The following is a 21,632-nucleotide window of genomic DNA, read 5'->3' on the forward strand; positions in this document are numbered from 1 at the left end:
TGTTACCAAGCAGTGAGCAAAGCAAGCTCAGTGTGCTGCACAACGCGAAGTGGGAAGTGAGTAAGTACCAGTGCTGGAAGTAGTATTCAGATCCTTGATTGTTGTATATATACAAAACATATCATAAAATATGACAAATGACTTTATAAGTATGTAAGTATTGTGCAGTAAAATGTTCCCTGTCAGTGTTACTATTGTATTTGATGTTTTTAGATTTATATTACGGCTGCATTAATGTGTATGATGCATTTTACTGCTGCATTTTGTGTTAATTTGAACTGCTTTATATACTATTCGGTAGTTTATTCGATAGCAATGCATCATATTCTATAAGATCGACGCCCTGTGAGAAACTCCAAAAAGTCAAAAGCTTTTAAAAAGAAAAAGCACTTTGAGTTTGAACTTAAGGACAATAATTGAGTAAGTTTGCATACTTGAATCCATGCTGCCCTTTGGATTCAACAGTCAGACACATAAACAAAGTTCCACAGTAATTACAGATAGAAATACATTTACTCAAGTGTCGTACTTTTGTTGTACAAACTCGAGGTACTTGAACTTTACATGAGTATTTCCCTTTTATGCAACTTCTACTTCACTACATCTCAGAGGTAAATATTGTACTTTTTACTCCACTGCATTTATCTGACAGCTTTAGCTACTATATTACGTCTGATGTTTGATTGAATGATTTAGTGTTATTTAAACACTTTCATAACTCTATTGTGAAGATATGACCAGGAAAGAATCTAAATAAATAAGTTTTATTGTATTTTCACAGAATAAATTGATTTCACTCCTTTTTAATTCTGTATTAGTTTATTTCTACATATTCCTGAAGATGGTCGCTATCACGTGAGCTTGGTTTTGTAAAGAGAGAGAAAAAAACAAACATCCGGCGCGCGCATTCTACGTCATCAGCGGGCGCCTGAAAACCGCAGCAGCGGGAGTTTGACAGTTTGGTTTAGAAACTCAGTCGTTTCTAAACCAAAAGTTTGCATTTAAACAAAGTAAGTAAACATTTCGACTGTGCCGATTGCTTAACACTCTTTCAGCTGCCACTACAGTCTGCGGAGACTGAGAGATGAATGTTGAACGTTATTTAAGTTAGATTTTAGCTTTAAAACAGCTAGTTAGCTCTCAGGGTACCCTAGCTAACGTTACTTCAGCGTTAATGTTTGTCACTTCCGTGTCCGCTGACCCTGTTAAACTCTTTTAATCTGTGTGACTTGTTTGTTTATAGCCACTTAAAGCACACTGACCGTGGTTTTATTTTGTGTATCAGGCAGTGTGTCGCCATGACGCAGAGAAAGAGGCTGTCCAACACACAGAGCTCCTCTCAGAGCAAGGTAAGTTTACACGGACCCAACATGCTCACCTGTTTAATGATGCTCACTTACAGCCCAGTCAGAATAAAACATTATGTACAGGTGTAGAAACAATTTAATAACCGGCTGTGCCCATCTTAATGCAACCGCTTTGCAACACTTATATAAAGCTTTAAATGAAAAGGTTCACAGCTGCATCTAAAGATTATTCCCATTATTGATTCATCTGTTGATTGTTTCTTAACGATCCAGTCCAGACATGTTTTATAACACTTAAAATCGTCTTTGGACAATTTTGTTTCATTTTCCGCATTCACAGTATAACAAACATACCAAAAAACAAGTAAGAGCAAATATATAATATTGTATCTTGCATTTAAAACACACACATACACTCTTCCCTCCCGTGCACAGAAATGTCGTACAACATCCCTCCCAGCCCAAACAATAAAGATAGAGATAAGAATATAAAGTAGTTTGCACAAGAAGCAGAACACGTTTTTGTGTGGAGTGGGGGAAAGAATGATTGAATTATTATTAGTAACAAATATATATTTTCCAGCCAACAGTTAATTCAGGTGGTCTGAGTGTCATACCGTCTGTTAATGATTATAACCATAGTGTTGTATTAGACAATGGTTTCAACTGAAGTTGTTTGCATGTAGAGACAACCGAGCAGCTCGGTGCCTCTGGAAGAAGAAGATGACTCGACCTTCACTCAGCCGAGTACGTCGCAGGTACAGAAAGGGCTGGAGAAGTTCACACCTGCACAGGTAGACCAAAAGGTAAGAGGCGCACAGAAAAGTTATTTTAAATAATTACAAAACTAAAGTTCCTCTTCCTCTTCATAATGATGTATTCACCCACCATGTTTGTCTGTCCTGCAGACAGCTGAGGTGGTGCAGTTTTTCTTGGTGAGGGACCAAAAGAAGATTCCTGTACGGCGAGCAGGTACACACGTTGTATCACCCGTCACACTGTGACATGGGTCTGCACTTTTACATTGGCCATTGGTGGATGTGTCTAAAACCAACATTTTTGATGGTTAAGGCCTCTAAGCCTCTAAGCGTGTTGAGGAGACGTCTTGCAGATCGCAGCCAACTCCTAACGATCCGCCTTCTCCCCCCAAAACCAGCGCGCGCACTATATGTCTGCTTTGTCTTTGCAGACCTTGTGAAACACGTGGTGAAGGAGTACAGAAACATCTACCCTGAGATCATGAAGAGAGCAGCACGTACTTTTGACCAGGTCTGTTCAGTCTGAAAGGAATTAGCTAAACGTCGTATTAAAGAAAATATCACATTAAAACTGAACAAAATGTCACAATGTTGCTATTTTACCTGAAACAGGTATTTGGCCTTAAAATGGTTGAAATAGACGCCAAGAATCACATGTACATACTCATCAATAAGTTGGAGACAGTTCAAGGAGCCTCTCCAGTCAAGTGAGTGATCCTGTTAGTGACACTATTGCAGTCCTGTCACTATTCATAGAAACAGTTTTAACATATTTGTTTTTGTTTTGTGCGCAGTAGCCCCGCCAATCCAAAGATGGGTCTGCTGTTTGTGATCCTGAGTGTTATTTTCATGAAAGGAGGCGTCGTCAGAGAAAGTGAGTCTCTCCGAGGAGGCATCCATCACATGCTCTTATTAATCCATTCGCTTGTTTTCATTTTGTCATAATAATGTGTATCTGCACGTTCTGTGCTACAGACCTCATCTGGAACACGCTCAGGAAACTCCGAGTTGACGCCGGGTAAGACGAGATGTGTGTGTAACACATCTGTACACGTGTGTGTGTGTGTGTGTGTGTGTGTGTGTGTGTGTGTGTGTGCTGCATTACTCTGTGTTATTAATGACTTTGAATCCAGTCTTTTTGTTTTTATTCATTCTGTTATTGTGACCCTCTCCAGAGAGAAACACGAAGAGTTTGGTGACGTGAAGAAGGTGGTGACAGACGAGTTTGTGCGTCAAAGGTTAGAATCAACGTCTCGTCAGTTGAGTTGGCATGAAGAAGGCCTTCACTTGCATCCTGTATGTTTACAAGGAACCAGGTTACACAGGGAAGCTGCTAATACTTTGAGTCGACGTATGTACATTTACTTTAAATTTATTCCATGTATTGAATGTCAATTAATTCTGAATAATAGATTATTTTCCTGTCGATTGATTAATCGCTTCATTGCCTAATCGAAAAGATGATTTAGAAACTTGATTACGGCCAAGAAACTGTCTTTCTACGGGAAAAGTCTTGCAAAGAAATCCAGGTTTCTAGAAAACAGGAGGTTTGTCCTCTCACTGCACGCTTCAACACACACACACACACACACACACACACACACACACACACACACACACACACACACACACACACACACACACACACACACACACACACACACACTTTTCTTCTAGTGATACAGTTCAAATAAATCAGGTCAGGTCTGGGTGCTGAGCTGCTGCTTTTATGCAGATTTACAGTAACCAGGTCAGTAAACATGTTCTCGTGTAGCTTAAGTAACAGCTTCTCTGAGTAAACTTGTTTCTTGAGTGCAAGTTAACTTTCTTTGCTCCGATAAGTAATCTGTTTACCTGTGCACCTTCTGAAGGAATGGCCACTCTGAGTCAGACAGGTGATGGCTCAGACAACTAATCCATTAGCTCTGTGATCAGAAGGTCACAGGTTCAAGCCCCCTGCAGGGATCACTGTATTAACCTGTGCATTGGTGTGATCAGAGCCAGTGTCTGTCAGACCATAGACTCTGGTTTATACCACACCACAGAGCAACAGACGGGTGAATCAAACCAGACCACTACAGCAGAGTGGCTGTGGCATCACTCTCCTAACAATCTGTATTTTATCTAATGCTGTGTTTCTATACTTGGTATTGTGTTGAAGTTCATGTGATATGATTGTGTGTGTGTGTGTGTGTGTGTGTGTGTGTGTTTGTGTGTGTAGGTACCTGGAGTATGGGCGGATTCCTCACACGGAGCCAATAGAGCATGAGTTTCGTTGGGGTCAACGTGCTGAAGTGGAAGTGTCAAAAACCAAAATCCTCGAGTTCATGGGTCAAGTAAGTATCTGTGTGTTGACGTGTGGTGACGGAGAATATCCGTCTGTAACTGTGACTTTGTGCGTAATGAAGATCTGGTGTTTGCTCTCAGCTTCATGAACAGGACCCTGAGAGCTGGACCCAGCAGTACCGAGAAGCCCACGCCATGTCCAACTCCACGCAGGCCAGCACCAGCAGCCAGAGATAACTCTTCTAGTATTACTTTTTCATTTAATTTATTGTGGGCGTTGATGCTGCATCAGTGCCACATCTTCTTTCTTTTTTTAATGCGTTTGTGAGCAAAGTGAAGACAGAAATCATTTTACATTGTTTAAACTCAATCATTTCAAATCCTCGTCACATTTTACATATTTGTATGTTCATACTTTACCTTTTAATTCTTGATGTCTCTTTAAATAGGTTAATTACATCCAATATCACACAATAAGTCAGGTATCCATTTTCCTTTTTATTGCCTGTACTTTAAAAGGTATTTGTTCACGTTCAGAAAATAAAATCTTTTATAGTTGATCAATGATTGCATTTATCTTTTCATTCATTCCTCTCACACACGCTCGTTGCTGTTAGACAAGACCATTACCTGCTGCACATCCCAGTCGCTACATATCAGAGCTCAGGACACGCAGGCACAAATGCAATTTGATTTGCACAAATAGACGAGACAGGAGCAGTTTGACAAAGCTGTGACCTGTAGATGCAGTTAAAAGCACACGTTTACAGATTTGAAGGTGTTTTTAAAGGGATGATATTTTCTAGTTTTCTGACTAAGACACTTCACATTGTGTGGAAAGAAGTACATGCATTTATTTACAGGGTCATGTGCATCCCTTTAAAATAAGAGGTAACGGTCCCCTGAGAAGATTGTATTTTCTATTGCTCCCTCAGGTGACGCAAAGGAAGAAGCACAAACCAGGAGGCCCGTATCACCAAGTTCAGTGTTCGTCGGCTGTCTTTGGGTTACACTCACAATGGTATCATGAAGTTCAGGACATGTTTACAGCTAATCTGCAACTTAGACCATCAAATCACAAACTAGTCACTGATCAGATCCTTAAAGAAAGAAGTCATTCAAATACTGAGTTTAAAATAAAGTGCAACGAATCAGAATCACTGCTGAGGGATAGTCCACACTAAATACATAAGACTTTTATAGCAGCATTTCAAACGTTTATTTAAATCCTGTTGTCGATGACGTTTAAACTCGACTTTATACAGTTTAACATCTGTCTTTTTATTGTCTTATTTTATAGTCGAATTGCCCTCGTTCAATTTTAATTTGAGCTTCATCTCTAGTCTGAAAGATGCTCTATAAAAACAATTAGTTTCACGTAATTAAGAAATCTAAAACTATCACTTTATAATAACCACAGTCCCTTGTGCTCCACTCCTGGTTCTGTTTATTTGACATGTAATTAAGAGTTGTCCTGTGAGTTGCTTGATGACGCATCGTATTCAGCTCAGTGAAGCCGGTGAACCTGAAGAGCTTTGTGATACAGGCGTCGCAGATCTTCACCTAAGGTCCAAGTAAACATTTTAAAAACACTTAACACATTGCACCAGATCTCCTCACGTATCTTAATTAAATGACTGATTAAAAATATACGTCAGCACACACTGTACCTCTGTCTCCAGTGTGTGTGTGTGTGTGTGTGTGAGGGTGCATAGAATAATCATGTTTATTTGACTCGTGAGGCACATCATGGTATTTGGGCAGTAAAGTGCCAAATGTCCCCTTTAAAGGCTTGTGGGGGTGTGTGGTTTGCACGGTGATAACTTCTTTCTCTTCTTATGTGACAAGTAACGAAACCACATCCACCCAAAAAACAATTAGCAGTGTGATTTGGATACTCATGATGTAGCTCTTGTGGATGTAGAGACCTGCTCCGTAAAGACTCCGACATACAAGCCAGTAATAGTTTGGACGTAGAGTGAGACGAGAGTGAGACGAGAGTGACACGAGAGTGAGATGAGAGTGAGACTGAGTGTGTCTGTACGCTCAGCATGAGGCTCGGGTCAGCAGGTGCTGCTTTGGTTCTGGGAAGTCGGAATTTCCGGACATTTCAAATGGAGCGACCTTTGATCGGAAAGTGGAGAGAACTTCGCTGAAGTCTTCTCACACCAACAGGGTGAACGCTGAAGTAATATTAGTTTATTAGCGCTTTCTTATTAATGCCTCATTAAAATCAGCTGCACACACAGTCCTGTCCTCTATCAGCGCTTAACAGTGTTGTTGTAACGGGTTTCTTATTAACGGGTAATGCTAAGAGCTAACAGAGCTAACAGAGCTAACAGAGCTAACAGAGCTAACAGAGCTAACCTGGCAAGAACTTGTTTTACTGGAACAACTCGGGTGTGACGTCATTCCGAGCTCTGATTCCCGACTTCCCAGTACAAATGGAACGCACCATTAGCTTAGCTTAGCACAAATGAAAACATGGAAACAATTGAAACCCCTGGCCCGGCTCGGTCCACCTCCCAGCTCCTCTAGAGCTCACTGATTAACACATTCAATGTCATTTGTTGACATGTGTAAAAACTAAAGTTGTGCTTTTACAGAGGGCTGTGTGCTGCACTATTCCTCAGCCGGCTAATTGACAATCGGTGGCACTAAGAGACACAATAATGTGCAACAAAGTCGATGAAGCAGTTAACATAGACGTAAACGACGGACAGATATAACTAAAAGAATGGCCTCTTTCCACATGTTTGTTTCATTCTTCTTTCTGTGTTTGTGTAGCAGAGATCGTGTGGCTCTACGTAGATGTTTGGTGACACCTGGAAGCTGCTTGACTTCCTGATTGTCTACTCTGTATTTTATCACGTTGGTTATTCTGTACACACGACATCTATTGCACGTCAGTCCGTCCAGGGAGGGGGATCCCTCCTCGGTCGGGTCAGACAGAGGGTGTCGTCTACTGTACAGATTGTAAAACCCTTTGAGGCAAACGTGTGATTTGTTATATAAACAAGTTTGATTTGTAAAGAACAGCATGTGTTTTGGTGAGAAACACTGAACGTAAACTACAATTCAACACTTTGTTTGAGTCTTCTCGTCACCATGGAGTTGCCTAATTTCAGGACGTAAACTAAGCAGACATAACGTGCTAATTATTGAACTCTAGTGGTACAGGAAGAGTTGTTTTACCGTTGCACAGAACCATGCTAGCCGTTTCCTCCTGTTTCCAGTCTTTGTGCTAAGCTAAGCGAACCATCTGCTCGCTGTAGCTTCATATTTAGCGTGCAGACATGACAGTGGTATTGATCCTCATACGACGCTCGGCAAGAAGTGTATTCCTCAAAATGTTGAACTCTTCCCTAAAGTCTCATTCTGCATTGTTACCCAATCAACTGTGCAAACTCCACTTTGCACCGCTGTGACTGCTAGTTAAACAAAACAAACTGCTGCGTTTGGATTCTCATATGATGCACCTCTGTGACTGTGGAGACAAGATAACATGATGCAAAGTGGCTCAGATCAACATACAGCTCAAGTTAAGACCCGACTGGATGACTTAACGCTGGTTGATGCAATAGTACAAGAAGGGAAGAAGACAAGGATGGGATGAAGAGAAGAAAGGAGACAAACACATGCTTGTTCAAGAATATCCGAACAGTGATACTGCTCGTGTGTCCAGGGTTCAGCAGAGTTCACAGTAAAGGAAGCCTCTTCTTCACATGACAGACATTGGCCTGAGCCCTGCATTATAAAGTGCATTTACAATGGAAATAGGCTACCATAGGAGAAACGTCTCATATTCATATATCACAATGATTTTCCATTTCACAACAATGACCACAACAATCAACACTTTGATAACTTATTAAACATTTAAAAAAGGCCACTTTCCATGAGGGTGGATGGAAATGAAACCAGCTTCCTGTTGCGTCCTCTAGATGTGGTCGGGGACCGTCTCTAACGCCTCCGCCGGCTCTCTGTCCACGTCCACGTTCTGAGAACCAGACAAGCAGACGAGGAGTGTTTGATATATATTCTAAAGATCTTTCTAGTGTTGATATTTATATATTTACTGTGTAGTTGTTACTCCTGTGCAATGAGAACTTCTGTCTTAACAGTGTTGGGGAAGCTACTTTGAAAGCTTTGCAAGCTACTGATTACTACATCAAAGCTACCTGAGGGAGGTGTTGTTAGATAAAGCAGAGAAAAAGTAGTTCAAACTACAATATTTGATAATGTTCAGAAGTTATTAAATGCGCCACACTTCTTTGTAGTTTCAGAAGTTAAGTACACAAAGAAATGACAAAACAAAACTACTTGACTCACTATGTAAAAACTACCAACAAGCTAATGCAAAATGTGATTAACTAATAGTTGAATTACATGTAGTGCACCACTCCCAACAATATGTTGGATCATCACAGGATGACACAATGTGATGCCTCCATTAGTCAACACTCAGAAAACAACCTGTCGTCCTCTGCATGTCTGTAAACAAGAATAACAATACCTCTGGTTTGTCTCTGTGTGTGTTGACAGCTTCAACGTTGAGGAACACCAACTCCACTTTACAACCTGAGAGACAAAGACAAAACGCATCAAAGAGAGGGGGGGGGGGGGGTCATGAGAGAGAGTCGTGGTGATAAGGAGAGATTAAGAGAAGTGAAAACTCAACAGGACACAAAAAGAGGAGCTGTGGATGTGTGACAGAGAGACTGACCGTAGGCGACGGGGGTGAGTTTCAGGACCGTGTGGAGAGGACACTTCAGGTAGGGCAGCTCACCTGACACACACACACACACACACACACACACACACACACACACACACACACACACACACACACACACACACACACTTGTTTATTTATATGATATTAATGTATTTGTTCCATGAAAAGACTAAAACCAACAACGTGTAAGTCTGTCTCTGAATACTGTGTGACTTCAAGCCCATTGATTTTTACCGAAGATGTAAATCCTTAAAAACACAAATATATAACTTCATAAAAAACAGCTGGTCCTTGTAGTTTTTATCAAACAGACGCTGCGCTTTGCATTTTCTTTAGGCACTGAGTCCACCATTTCTGTAGCTTCCTCTTGGATGAGTGCTTTTGATCTCGTGCCGCATCGCAATGTTTTTATAGAGGTTGACGTCCATAAACGTCCCGAACACAACAATAAGTAAATCCAGCCAGAGTCCAGAGTCTCTGCAGATACAGACACCGCCACACACTTGTAGTGAGTCATCAGTGGTGATTGAGAGAGATTATTCTGTATGAGTCTCCACCCTTTGGCATCCACAGTTTTACCCTAAGAGGCTGAAATTTGTCATGGAGGTCAAGTACCTGTGTGTGTGTGTGTGTGTGTGTGTGTGTGTGTGTGTGTGTGTGTGTGTGTGTGTGTGTGTGTGTGTGTGTGTGTGTGTGTGTGTGTGTGTGTGTGAATGCAAGAACCCCTGGATGCATGCATGCTACTGCTCATTGTTCCATTAAAGAAATGTAATTCTTATAAAATCCTTTGTTTCTTCACAGATGCTGCAGAAACTAGAACTCTAGTAAACCTCAAGGAGTCCGAGACCTGAGCAGCGTTATTGTAAATGAATGAAGTTTCTCTCACGAGCAGTCTTGTCCAGGAAGAAGGCGAGCAGACATCTCATAACAGCCTGGTGACAGATGACTAAAACGTTCTCCTGCCTCTCCAGCTCCATGATGACCGGCTCCAGACGCTGCACGAGGTCCTCGTACGACTGGTGCACACATGTAAACACAGAACATGTTAAACTAGCCGCACAAGTAAACGGCAAAAACAGGAAAGAATTTTGAATTCTGAAGGTTTTTACTGATTGTGTGTTTTGCTTGTCAACATGTAAAGTGAGACGTGTGTGTTTGCTTATAATTTATGTTCTGAGATGTGTGTGTTTGAGGTCTTCATGTTGTTAACAGAGTTAAAGGCTTTGTGACCACTCTGTTGGCTGTTTATCAGTTAATGTTTGCACGTGCGATGTTTGGTTTAGTTGCTGCTATGTAACCTTTATTAATTAGTTATCATTTAAGTCAATAATCAATAAAAATGCATTTGCTGGTTCTGAATTTTCAAACTCTTTTACATCATTGTAAATGGAATATCTTTGGGTTTTGGACTATTAGTCGGACGTTTCATAGACTAATAATCATTAGTTACAGCCCAACAAGAAGATATTTCTACACGATTAAGCTGTACTTAGTGTGCGTTGAGCTAAATGCTAACGGTAGCATGCTAACATGCTCACAATGACAATGCTAACAGGTTGATGTCAAGCTAGCAGGTGCAGTAACTACACCCTCTTTGTTTACTTTTAAACAACTCACTTCTGTACAAAGTGGCTCATTAAAACTAAATGAGCCTGTAGATTCTGTGGTCACATGTTTCGACTCATCTTGTAGGACAAAGTTTGTTTTCAGGTTTGTTTGAAGCAAGTCTCCCGAGATGATGAAGCCTGTTGTGTTTATTAACTGGTCCATATAATTACCTGAGGGCTTCATTAGTTTGTGCAGCGCAGTCATGATCATAACAACAAGTTCTCACCACGACCTCAAAGTCAGACGAGAGAGCTTTGATTATAAAAACTCTTTCACAGTTTGTTCCTGCAGGTCGAATATGAGTTTAAAAACCTAACAAAACGTTTCTTGTCTTCTTCTTCCTCACCTCGCCTTTAGGGTAGCGGTAGCGATACTTGTCTTGGTCCCTCAGTGCAAACTCCTCTGGGTAATTCTCTTGAATCTCCTCGTATGTCATGTCCTCACAAACCCCCTGAGGCACAAAACACAGATAAACACACAACTCTCTTTCTCACTCCGTCATACGTCAACAAGCAGGACACAGTTTATAAATATTTGTGGAATTACATAAACTATGAACAGTAGAGCACTTGTTGTAGAGAGAAATATGAATTAGTCATGTGTTTTATTACGTGTCAATCTGCATTCAAACAACTCAATTATAATGAATTATAATAATCCATATTATCATAAAGTGAAACCTGCTCTGCATGTACATTGATGTGATATTGTCGTGTTATTAGGTAGGCAGTAAGGAAATATACAACATTTACAGACTTTGACTGACTGAACCCTCGTGGTCAGCCATGTGTTTTGTTTACGTTTGCCGCCGTGCACCTGGAACGCTCGGAGGCTGGAAAATGTATCTGGGTAATTCCGACCTCTGACTTTGACTGACAAAGGAAACATGCCACTGGCTTTTTTGTTGAGGGAACCAGTGCGACGCCAACCTCAGGGGTCGGACTACGAATAAAAACACCATTCCAGCATCACTCTATTCTCCACACTCACAGCGTCTATCTCATTGAGGGCCTTCCACTGTTCATACGGGACTCCCAGAGCCTCGGCCGTCTGGATGGTCCTCTTCATGTGGCTCGTCCAAACCTTCAGGTCACTGATACTCTGCCCACGCATGTACGCCCCCAGAGCAGAGGCAAACTGACAGACACAGAGGAGAGGTATGAGTATAAAGACAGGATGTATGTATATATATAATATTATGTAATACAAACAAAATGCTCCTAACCTTTGCCCCGCGAGGCGACAGCCCAGAGTCTCCCCCGATGCGACCCACGAGGTTGAGTTCGCTCTCTCCGTGGCGAGACAGGTAGATGGATCTCGGGGTGACGTGGATGTTCATGAGGTAGTAGACGATCCTGCTCTGAATGTGGTCCTGGACCCGGTTCACCAGGTACCTGCTGCCCACGTTGAAGATCTTGATGTAAGATAAGCTCCTGCGTAAAGACAAGATATTCCTTCATTAAGGGGACAAGTGCAGTGTTACAGCAGCAAAGGGACAGAGCAACAAGAGGACGGAAACATTTGTTTTTGACAGCAGATCAGTTTAAAATATTGCGTAAAGTAATGAGCAGCCACAGGGAGCCGGTAGATGAAGAAGGAAGAGGCTAAGCGCACTTCACTGCAGGCCTGTCCGGTGTTCTCAGAGTGTAAGACGCAGTCACCTGTCCTTGTTGTCATCCAGTGGGATGTAGTTCAACTTGTAGCATTCGATCCTCTTCAGGAAGTCGGCCACAGCCTCCTCTTTGTCACAGTCTTTGTAGTCAGGACTGCTGAGCTTCACTTGCTGTTAAGAGAGAGATTGAGCGAGACATTGTTACGATAATGAACAATGTCTTACTCATTAAGTTTACAATAAGGGGCCCTTTGTATGATCCATACCACATGTGCATATGTTTTGACACGAGATCCATGCCCTAAGGAAGTTAAGGGGATCCCTCAATGGTCATGAGGAAGTGACCGTCACATCTAGAATAGATAACCTTTGCGCCATGAGTCTGGGGCAATGTCATGTGTCTTAATGTATGACAAGGTTCGTATGTTCATTTAGGACTCAGATATGTATACAAGGTTTAGATTCTCTTTGTCAGTTGGGACTCTACATGGTTGTGCTTGGAAGAAAGTAGGGTTCCCATTATTGTTGTTTGTTGTGCAACGAAATAATAATTTATCAACTATATCTGTGTTTTATTGATTCCTCTCTGTTTCATACCACAATGTTGTGAGCGATAAATATCCTCGACACATAAAACTACACATCCCCATCTGAGGCCTCGTGCAAGAACATTTTTGTATTCATGGTCTAAACTTTTCTTGAGCCCCTCCAACGTGCCACTTAAGGATGAATCTGTTCGTACAGGTGCTGCTTACAGGACGCCCGTTGCTTTTCAAAAATCTAAATGAATTTGTAACCAAACCTGAGTTTACCTAAAGGGAGCTTAGTAAGTCAAGACTAAGAGTAGTTATATGAACAACCTTTAATCTTTTTAAAACTCACTTTAATGTTCTGAGCGATGATTTCTGGATCATCACATATCGACTCCACAAAGAAAACCTGGTCAGGTGGAAAGGAAAAAGAGTGAAATTGGAGTTTTTCCATTTTTCCGGTTTTCATTTGTAACAGAACAAAAAACAACAACAAACCTTGTAACCGTTTTCCTTCGCGAAGCCGAGGATGACCTCCCTGCGCTCCAGAGTTGTGTTGGTGGCATCGAAGACCTTGAAGAGACATCAGTGAGATCAGTGAGACTCATTAATAAAAAGGATGTATAGCTGCTTGTTAGGTCCAAATGTGACCAGACACGAGACAACGTGAACATTTCATGTCACGGTTAATATACTTCAAGCTCTTGATATTCCATTGGAACATGTTTTTGATTATAGCCGCTTTAAGCATTACAGCGTTAAAGATTCCCCTCACCACCACCTGCCCCTGCTCTCTGGTGAAGTAGTCACACACATCTTTCAGGGCAGCGATGGCACAGGCCCTGTGCACAGGAATAGAAAAAAACATGAATTATGCAATATTTCAGAAAGATCTTGACACTTTCATACATAATTAATAGTTTTTTATGGCGAGGAGCCGAGACGTGAAGTCACACATTGTTGAAGGTGAAGCTTCATACTTGCGTATCTTCATGGCCTCTGCGTTGTCGGGTCTGAAGAACTCGAAGCTGTTGTAGGACCGCGTGGCGTCTCTTCTGTACTGCCCGACATTAAACACTGTGAAACAAAGGAAGATGTCTAATCAATTTCAGCTGAAAGGACAGATAACCTGCTTTTCTGTCTACTGAATGGGAACAAAAGGCCCAGAGACGTCACACATGTTAATTACGACTGCTGATTGCCTGATCATATGGTCACAGTGGCGCCTTAATGTCTGTCAGATACCAGCAGACAGGGACATCAGACAAGTGTATGACAGCTGTGAGGACACACAGGGTTAGTGACTGGAAGGCCCAACAACTTTATAGAGACAAAATATAAGAAGAAGACTTGCATGATACATTTCCACGACACAGCTGAAGGCTGGAAATCACAGTTTACTTTGACATCAATTAGATGCAAATAAAAATCAAAGAGGACTGAGGAAAACCTCAGACTCATGTCTGACAAGCTCTGTATGGAAAAGTGCAATATCCAAATCGCAGGAGGTGCAGTATTTGTTAATTATGTGTGAAAATACTGTTCTGAATTAAGTATAGTGTTGGTGCAGAGCAGGATGTGTTGCGTCAGGTACAGGTGAAATATGATCCGGGATGTCCAGTTTGAGTAACAGATAAGTGAGTTTGAAACTCTGCTGAGGAGGTTTATATTACTCACAGACGTGTGTGTGTATATATATATATATATATATATATATATATATATATATATATATATATATATATATATATATATATATATATATATATACACACACTGACCCACACAAAACACAACAAACTAATTTCCCCATCTGAGTATTTTAAGCAGAAAGAGACACAGATGCATTTATTTCACTAAACAGCTCTACCAGTTCAAATATTACTGCGATTACGTTCTCGCTCCAGTTCACCAGCTCAGGTGGTTTTGTATCAGGTTGTGATGAAAGTCAAATCTCCTTCGTGTTCGTCACTTCTCCATGGCAGTGATGAAAGCTATTATGTCATTGTTTGACCTTTACTAAGCTTGTTTCTTGCTTTATTAAGATGAATAAATACTTTATTATGCACGTATTAACAGTTAACTGCTTTTTGCAGCTACCAGATCTAAAGTGAGAATAATAAATCCTTTATTATGAACTAAATGCAGATGTTAATCCAGATGTTTAATTAAGAGACAATTTGAACTTTCTTGGCTTGATCCCAAAACAAGTTGTGTTAAGACAATTTAATATACAAGTTACTAAATAATGCAAAGCAGCATCCTTTACCTTTAGTTGTAACTCCGATCCAGTTCAGGTATCTGGTGAGTTTCTTAGAGATGTAGGTTTTCCCTCTTGCCGGGAGTCCCACCATCACTATCATGGTGGGGGAGTTGGTGAACTGGGGCACCGACGCTGAAACACACAAACACATGTTGAGTTCCACTGAGGCTTATGCAGAAGTTAAACATTGATGGAGCCTGGTGGAAAACCGTAAGCTTGGGACATGGGAGAACCTGCTGCATACAAACTTAATTAGAAGTCTTATAAGTTGTGGTGAGCGCCTGAGTCAGACGGGAGGAGTCTCAGAGCTTTGGATTTCTTTTAGTTTAAAAGGAATAATTCAACACAATCTGCTTAATTGCATGATTATTAAATATAAGGTTACAGCCAGCATCCGGCTAGCTTAGCTTAGCACAAAGACTGGAAACAAACAGCTCACTGTTTAAACCTAAAACTATTTATTCATAAAGCACCTTTCGTGCAAAGTTTCAATACTCAGTTAATCGTGAATACAACTTTAGCATCATCATGTTCCATCATCTGGCACCGAGAGCATCAAAACGAGCATTTCATTATGTGAAAGTGCTGCAGATGGTCACGTTAGAAAGAAAGGAGCATAAACATGCTCATGGTGAACCTTTGGGGTGAACGGCCCTCCGGTCTCTCGCAGCGAGGGACGCTGTGCTCTGCAGAAGTCATCCTCTCGAGCCCAAAACACAAAACTGACTGTGGCTCTGCTCTCAAGACGGTCTGACACCTCCGTTAATGCACAAGTCTCAGGTTGTCAAAGTGAAGTGAAACAAACAATGTAGTTTCCACGTGTGTGTGTGTGTGTGTGTGTGTGTGTGTGTGTGTGTGTGTATGAGTGTGTGTGGGAACGTGTGTCAGACAGTGTGTGTGTACTCACAGCCTCTGCGTTGGCTCAGCCTGCTTTTCATCCATGGCCCCCAAGTCTTCTCCAGAGGATTCTGAGTGAGTGTTCTTTGTGTCTGTGACATGGCGTCAACAGCCAAGTGAGCGTGTGTGTATAAAACCTCTGCACGGTGTGTGTGTGTGTGTGTAACAGGAGGGCCAGATAAAGAGGAGATCTCCAGGTGAGCGCACAGATTTTGAACTTTCTCCCTCAATGTCAGTGGGGGAGGAGTATCAGTCAGCACACCTGATGCATCGTCTCTGATTGGTCGTTTAACCTGTCTGTCACTTTAACTGTCCCACTAAATATGAGGTCGTCGACCAATCACAGAGTGCAATTCTAAACTTTGCCCCAGCATACAGGAAGTGGTGTAGCAATAACGACCATGCTGAGCAGCTCCTTTAGGATTCAGTGTCAGGGTCAGTGGGAGAAAAAGTATTCAGATATTTTATTTAAGTAAATAGTATTAGCATCAAATTACCCATTTCTACTCGTCTCGCTATTTTTTGGTTTTCTACTCGGGATAGTACCTGGTACTCAGCCGAGTCCAAGAGAGCTGAGACAAAACAAAAAGGTGATGTAGAAACACTGCTGACCACTGATTGGTCGGAGCGAATTGTCACTAGCGCGTCACATTGTGCACAAAACCAGCATTTTTATCTTAACCAGGAATAATTCATGATATATTATTTGTTTATTATATTTTGTATTATTAATCTTAATGTGAATCTGCAAAGTAACTAAAGTTAGTGTGTGAGTGTGTGTGTGTGTGTGTGTGTGTGTGTGTGTGTGTGTGTGTGAGAGAAATACTGCTGGATGTTTACTGTGACTCTTCTTGTTGACATAACTGATATTTAAAGACACATCTGTTGAAATCATTAGTCTTGTTCCCCAGTGATGCGAGACAAGTTAGTACATTTACTCAAGTACTGTACTTAAATACAATTTAGAGATACTTTTACTTTGAGTATTTCCATTTTAATTGACGACAGCTATCTGATATATTTAGTTACAAATTAAACTAGGGCTGCACCGAGTAGTTCCAAGCTTCCTTCATAAAGTCGACATTTGTCTATTTATTCTGTTTGAACCCTCTATGTCTGCACAGTTACAGACAAAGATTAGGCTACATTATTATTATTATAAGTATAATACTATTTGTACAATTACATCCAAGTAGTGGCTATGTAGGGTGGTTTCTGTGTGATCCAAACATTTCCAATAAGAGTGTTGTAAAGTCCAAAAATCAACATTTATTGACAAAAGATAGACGTAATAATTTACTAAATTCACCACATGTTATTACCGAATAAAATATAACCCTTCCAATAACAATCTTTTCACTGCAGACAAACACCCCACCTGCACGACAGACACTCTCAGCTTCGGTGAAACCGAACTATATTTCTTTAAAACACTAAAGCACAAACTAACCGTTCGAAGCAGCGGTCGAGCAGCAACTCTCGTATTTTGCGAAGTTTTTTTATAATATATATATATATATATATATATATATATATTATATATTAAAGGGGCACTCCCCTGTTGTTACATAATGTCTCCTGTGTTCTGGCGGGTGATCTGTTGACCTGCTTAAGTCATAGTGATGTCATCGGGTTAATCTCGGCCTCGGCTTCATTCTAAGAAAATGTTTTAACAGCTTTAAAATGCTAACTCATAACTCATGTGCTCAGGTGCACAATGAACTCACAACCATCTGGTGTTTTATTTGGAACCGTACCACTACACCACTACACCACTACACCACTAAGCACATCATCACCCTCTCTATTTAGGAGGCTAATTCAAGTTTCAGGTGAGTTGCATTATGGGAAATGTAGGATACACATTTGAGATGAAGAGTCAAGGTATTTTCGGACTCTGCGACTTTGATTGTGACCACTTTTTTATTCCCCCAGCTTTAAGGAAGAGCGATACTACAGCACTGGAGTACTTATATCATACTGTGGCCAAACCATGAACTGCAATGTCTCTGGTTCTCCCTCATTGCTAATAAAGGCATAACAAAATGTTCAATATTCACAACCGAAACCCCGTTTAAAACCAAAATCCAGAATGTAACAACGCTCTACAACCAACGCTCTGATCAAATCCAATCATAGCCACTCAGAAAAAGCGCTTTAAATGTACTCGATTTCCCATTGAACTCCAAGATGCACATCTACAGTAGCAGCTTCCTCAATAATCATTTCAAAGTGTTATTTATTAAATACATCAGTTGATTGAAATGTCTTCAATTCACAGATGTTGGGCTCCACTCATCGACCCGTTTAACAAAAGCCCTTATACAAACAAACACACATGGATGTATCCTCACCCGATAACAACCTCCCCCTAATGTGGGTGACACCAGTTTTGAAGTAACTGCTGTTATTTATAGAATTATTAGGACTATTATTTCATCATTTTGTTTTGTTTGATAAGTATCATGCCAAGTTCTGCATGAACACTTGTGTTCTTAGTATTTCTCCCCTTTTCTTATCATTGTTCTACATGTAAAGTCACTTGCAACCAAATATATAAATAATAATACAATTTATATTGATAAAAAGGGAAGAAACAACCTCAATAATAATAATACTAATAATAATAACATGAAATACTACAGTATTGCATCTGTGACGTTGTGGAGTAAAAGTGTAATAATAGAAATATTGTCTCAATATTGTGCTCAAGTACAGTATTTGAGTAAATGTGTGTGTGTGTGTGTGTGTGTGTGTGTGTTTGATGAGAGATAAATCTACCGCAGGTCATTCATCTGTCTGCTCTTGAAGCTGCCAATTCAAACCTCACCTGTGCTCTGACATCGCACGCGCCGCACCGGTGGTACTCTCTTCTTGGACTCCATTTGTTTTTTTTCACGCAGAAACTCAGAAGACACGTTGTTCGCTCCTCGTCACACAACTACCCCATTCTCCCAAAATAAATGCCTGACACCCCCACAAAGCCGCCATGCGTCCTTTTAGCATGTAGCTCTTCCCAGACTACTTCCTGACCGAGGCGGAGGAGGACACCCAACACCTCCGCGCGCCGCACCACGTCCACTCTGCACGCAGCTGCAGGGGCATATAGGGGCAGACACAGGCGGCACATGATGTTCCATATGTCCGTCAGCTCCAACATTACTTACATAATGTTGCACAAGTGTGCGTGCGGGCTGTACAGAGCGCGTGTCAGCGCTGATTGAGTTGTTTTCTTTTTATGTAGTGTCATCACCCGCCACGCGTTAATTAATGAGAGTGATCAACAGTTTGCGTCACGGGATCGCGCACGCGCACACAGTCCCTCTTTCTCGGAAGAGATGAAATAAAGAGGAAGTGTGCGTGTGAATGTTTGCCATTACATAACCCAGTGGCTGTTTGGGCATGCTCCTCAGTCAGCAGTTCGTGTGTGTGTGTGTGGTGTGAGAGAGAGAGAGAGAGAGAGAGAGAGAGAGAGTGTGTGTTTGTGTGGAGGAGAGAGAGAGAGTAGAGAGAGAGAGAGTGTGAGGAGAGAGAGAGAGGAGGTGTGTGTGTGTGTGTGTTTTCTCGCTCTCTCTCTCTCTCTCGCGCTCTCCCTCTCGCGCTCTGAGGCTCTCGCCTCCTCTCTCTCATCTCGCGTCTCTATCTCTACGCAGAGAGAGAGAGATAGAGATCGAGAGAGAGAGAGAGAGAGAGAGTGTGTGTCGCTGTCACTCACCGTGCGGCCGCTGGAACCGGAGCGACCTCCTCACACCCCCCTGCGGCTCGGTCCCGTCTTGCGTAATCGCCGCTCCGTTCATCCCCAAATCTATTCCTGTCGGAGTGTGTTATGTTATGTGTGTGTGTTATGTTATGTGTGTGTGAATGAAGCATTGGGCAGATTGTGCGTCGCTGCCTCCGCCCAGCCGCTGTATGATGGTCTGGTCGGGTCAGTCAAGTTGCAGCTAGATGGTGTGTTGGTACTCGTCGCTCTCTCCGGTTGAGTATTCCTCGGGTCACACACACATACGCACACGCAGACACACTCACACACACACACACACACACACACACACACACACACACACACACACACACCGTCTGCATCAGGGAAACTAGTCCTCCAGGTTTACCCCATCGTTACCGCCTCTCATCTCCTCCCTGAAAGACAACAAACAGATCCAACTGGTCTCTGCACAAATAATTGTTTTCATTATCCACCACGCCTCTCCTTTGTGTCTTCCTGAATGGATCACTGATGATGCAAACTGTGTGTGTGTGTGTGTGTGTGTGTGCGCGAGTGCGTGCGTGTATGTAATAGGAGAAATAAATACGGTCACACTCATCAGTTGTGTAACGTTTAGGATGGAGTGACATCGTCACAGCAAAACTTAAAGGGACACTCCAACAATTTTACAAATAAAGATTAGCTTGCTAGTTAATGTGGAGTACTATAGTGCAGTCTCCCTATCTCAGTGTGTGATTGAAGGCTACAAAGTTATAACAAAAAGATTACAAACTGGGAGTGTGGTAGAAAATGTGAGTGTTTAACAGACCGTATATGATAAGTGGACGTATAGTCACCGTGACGTCACCCATTGGTGTGTGGAATACTGCTTTTGGCCGTTGCCATCTGGGTTCTTTGGAACCAGAAGTGATACAAGAGGGTGAAGCTAAGTACAACCAAACACTGAACAAGACATTTCAACCAACATGTTAAAATGAACTTTCGTGAAGTGAAAAATACAGAAACACAGTGGTAGCGTCCTGTCAATCACAAGGTAGCCCCGCCCTAAAGTACACCCTGCTTTATCGTCTATTTGACTCTAACTGGGACCATAAGTTACACAGTGAACATCATGCTGCTTTGAAGAAGACTTGAAAGTAGTGATTGAGACCATAAACTCATTAGGAAAATGTTTACTGAGTCAATCAAGTGAGACGTTGGGTATTTTTTCATAGACTTCTATACAATCACAACAATGCAATGGAACTAGAGGAGTCACCCCCCTGCTGGATATTAGAAAGAATGCAGGTTTTAAACACTCACAATCCCTGCAGACGCGCTATCAGTACTTTATTCAGCCCTTTTCAGACATGGAATATGTGACATAGCTGCTTCATCTATCTGTCCTCGTTTACTCTTATTAAAAAGCAAATTAAGAGGCATTATTCTTATTTTCCCACATGATGTATGTAAAGTGTTTTACTGGATATTTATTTATGCATCCACACAGTTTATATGAAAGAACACAGCCGTCTCTGTTGCACCACGAGGAGTAAAGCATTCACTTCAGACTTGTGTGGTGTTAAAAAGTGTTTCAGGTCCGAACACATAATACACATTTAGGTCAGACTATTTTATTTGTCCATTTTTAAAGCCGTATTAACGCTCTGAAACTCCCGTTTGAGGAAGTGAGGACTTGCAAAAATGTCCTCACTTCTCGGGTCTATAAACAAACTAGTCCCCACAAAGATGGACGTACAAGAACAAACACACACACACAGAAGAACATGTTCTGTTCGGGATATGCGTAGTCCATGTTTATTTATTAGTTGACAGTCTGGGGTTAGTTTGTCAGATACAGTACAGCGCACAATGCAACAAGCAGGTACAACATCAGCACACCTCAATATTGCAGTACACCCCCCTCCCC

General features: G+C 41.6%; 2 protein-coding genes across 5 annotated transcripts; one reads left to right on the plus strand and one right to left on the minus strand.

The window, feature by feature from the left end:
* Positions 1–853: 853 nt before the first annotated feature.
* LOC115004812 (non-structural maintenance of chromosomes element 3 homolog) lies at positions 854–4,783 on the plus strand. The gene is made up of 11 exons (XM_029426506.1): positions 854–1,010; positions 1,286–1,349; positions 1,994–2,113; positions 2,216–2,279; positions 2,497–2,576; positions 2,678–2,772; positions 2,860–2,939; positions 3,041–3,083; positions 3,241–3,303; positions 4,287–4,401; positions 4,493–4,783. The coding sequence occupies exons 2-11, from the start codon at positions 1,299–1,301 to the stop codon at positions 4,586–4,588; spliced, it is 807 nt and encodes a 268-aa protein (XP_029282366.1). The 5' UTR covers positions 854–1,010; positions 1,286–1,298; the 3' UTR covers positions 4,589–4,783.
* A 46-nt stretch (positions 4,784–4,829) lies between these two features.
* Positions 4,830–19,777, minus strand: LOC115004811 (6-phosphofructo-2-kinase/fructose-2,6-bisphosphatase-like). Of its 4 annotated transcripts, none has more exons than XM_029426504.1 (14): positions 19,715–19,777; positions 15,109–15,234; positions 13,820–13,916; positions 13,615–13,681; positions 13,338–13,412; positions 13,192–13,248; positions 12,359–12,480; positions 11,923–12,130; positions 11,688–11,834; positions 11,044–11,148; positions 9,976–10,105; positions 9,078–9,140; positions 8,868–8,932; positions 4,830–8,351 (listed from the first exon to the last, which is right to left on the minus strand). In XM_029426504.1, the coding sequence occupies exons 2-14, from the start codon at positions 15,200–15,202 to the stop codon at positions 8,292–8,294; spliced, it is 1,290 nt and encodes a 429-aa protein (XP_029282364.1). In that variant the 5' UTR covers positions 15,203–15,234; positions 19,715–19,777; the 3' UTR covers positions 4,830–8,291. The 4 variants fall into 4 exon arrangements, with proteins under 4 accessions (XP_029282364.1, XP_029282365.1, XP_029282363.1 ...); XM_029426505.1 differs by lacking the exon at positions 19,715–19,777 and adding an exon at positions 19,167–19,188; XM_029426503.1 differs by lacking the exon at positions 19,715–19,777 and adding an exon at positions 18,830–19,152.
* Between the last annotated feature and the right edge of the window lie 1,855 nt (positions 19,778–21,632).

Source organism: Cottoperca gobio, unplaced genomic scaffold, assembly GCF_900634415.1.
Source record: "Cottoperca gobio unplaced genomic scaffold, fCotGob3.1 fCotGob3_192arrow_ctg1, whole genome shotgun sequence".
NCBI lineage: Eukaryota > Metazoa > Chordata > Actinopteri > Perciformes > Bovichtidae > Cottoperca > Cottoperca gobio.

What these genes read in the sequence shown, in the direction of transcription:
- LOC115004812 (XM_029426506.1), top strand. Translation starts at nt 1,299, where the DNA reads ATGACGCAGAGAAAGAGGCTGTCCAACACACAGAGCTCCTCTCAGAGC. An exon ending in CAGCACGTACTTTTGACCAG is followed by an intron (nt 2,577 to 2,677) that starts GTCTGTTCAGTC and finishes TACCTGAAACAG; the next exon opens with GTATTTGGCCTTAAAATGGT. An exon ending in CAAGGAGCCTCTCCAGTCAA is followed by an intron (nt 2,773 to 2,859) that starts GTGAGTGATCCT and finishes TTTTGTGCGCAG; the next exon opens with TAGCCCCGCCAATCCAAAGA.
- LOC115004811 (XM_029426500.1), bottom strand. Translation starts at nt 16,100, where the DNA reads ATGTCACAGACACAAAGAACACTCACTCAGAATCCTCTGGAGAAGACT. An exon ending in GAGGCCATGAAGATACGCAA is followed by an intron (nt 13,682 to 13,819) that starts GTATGAAGCTTC and finishes TCCTGTGCACAG; the next exon opens with GGCCTGTGCCATCGCTGCCC. An exon ending in TGTCGCCTCGCGGGGCAAAG is followed by an intron (nt 11,835 to 11,922) that starts GTTAGGAGCATT and finishes TGTGTCTGTCAG; the next exon opens with TTTGCCTCTGCTCTGGGGGC.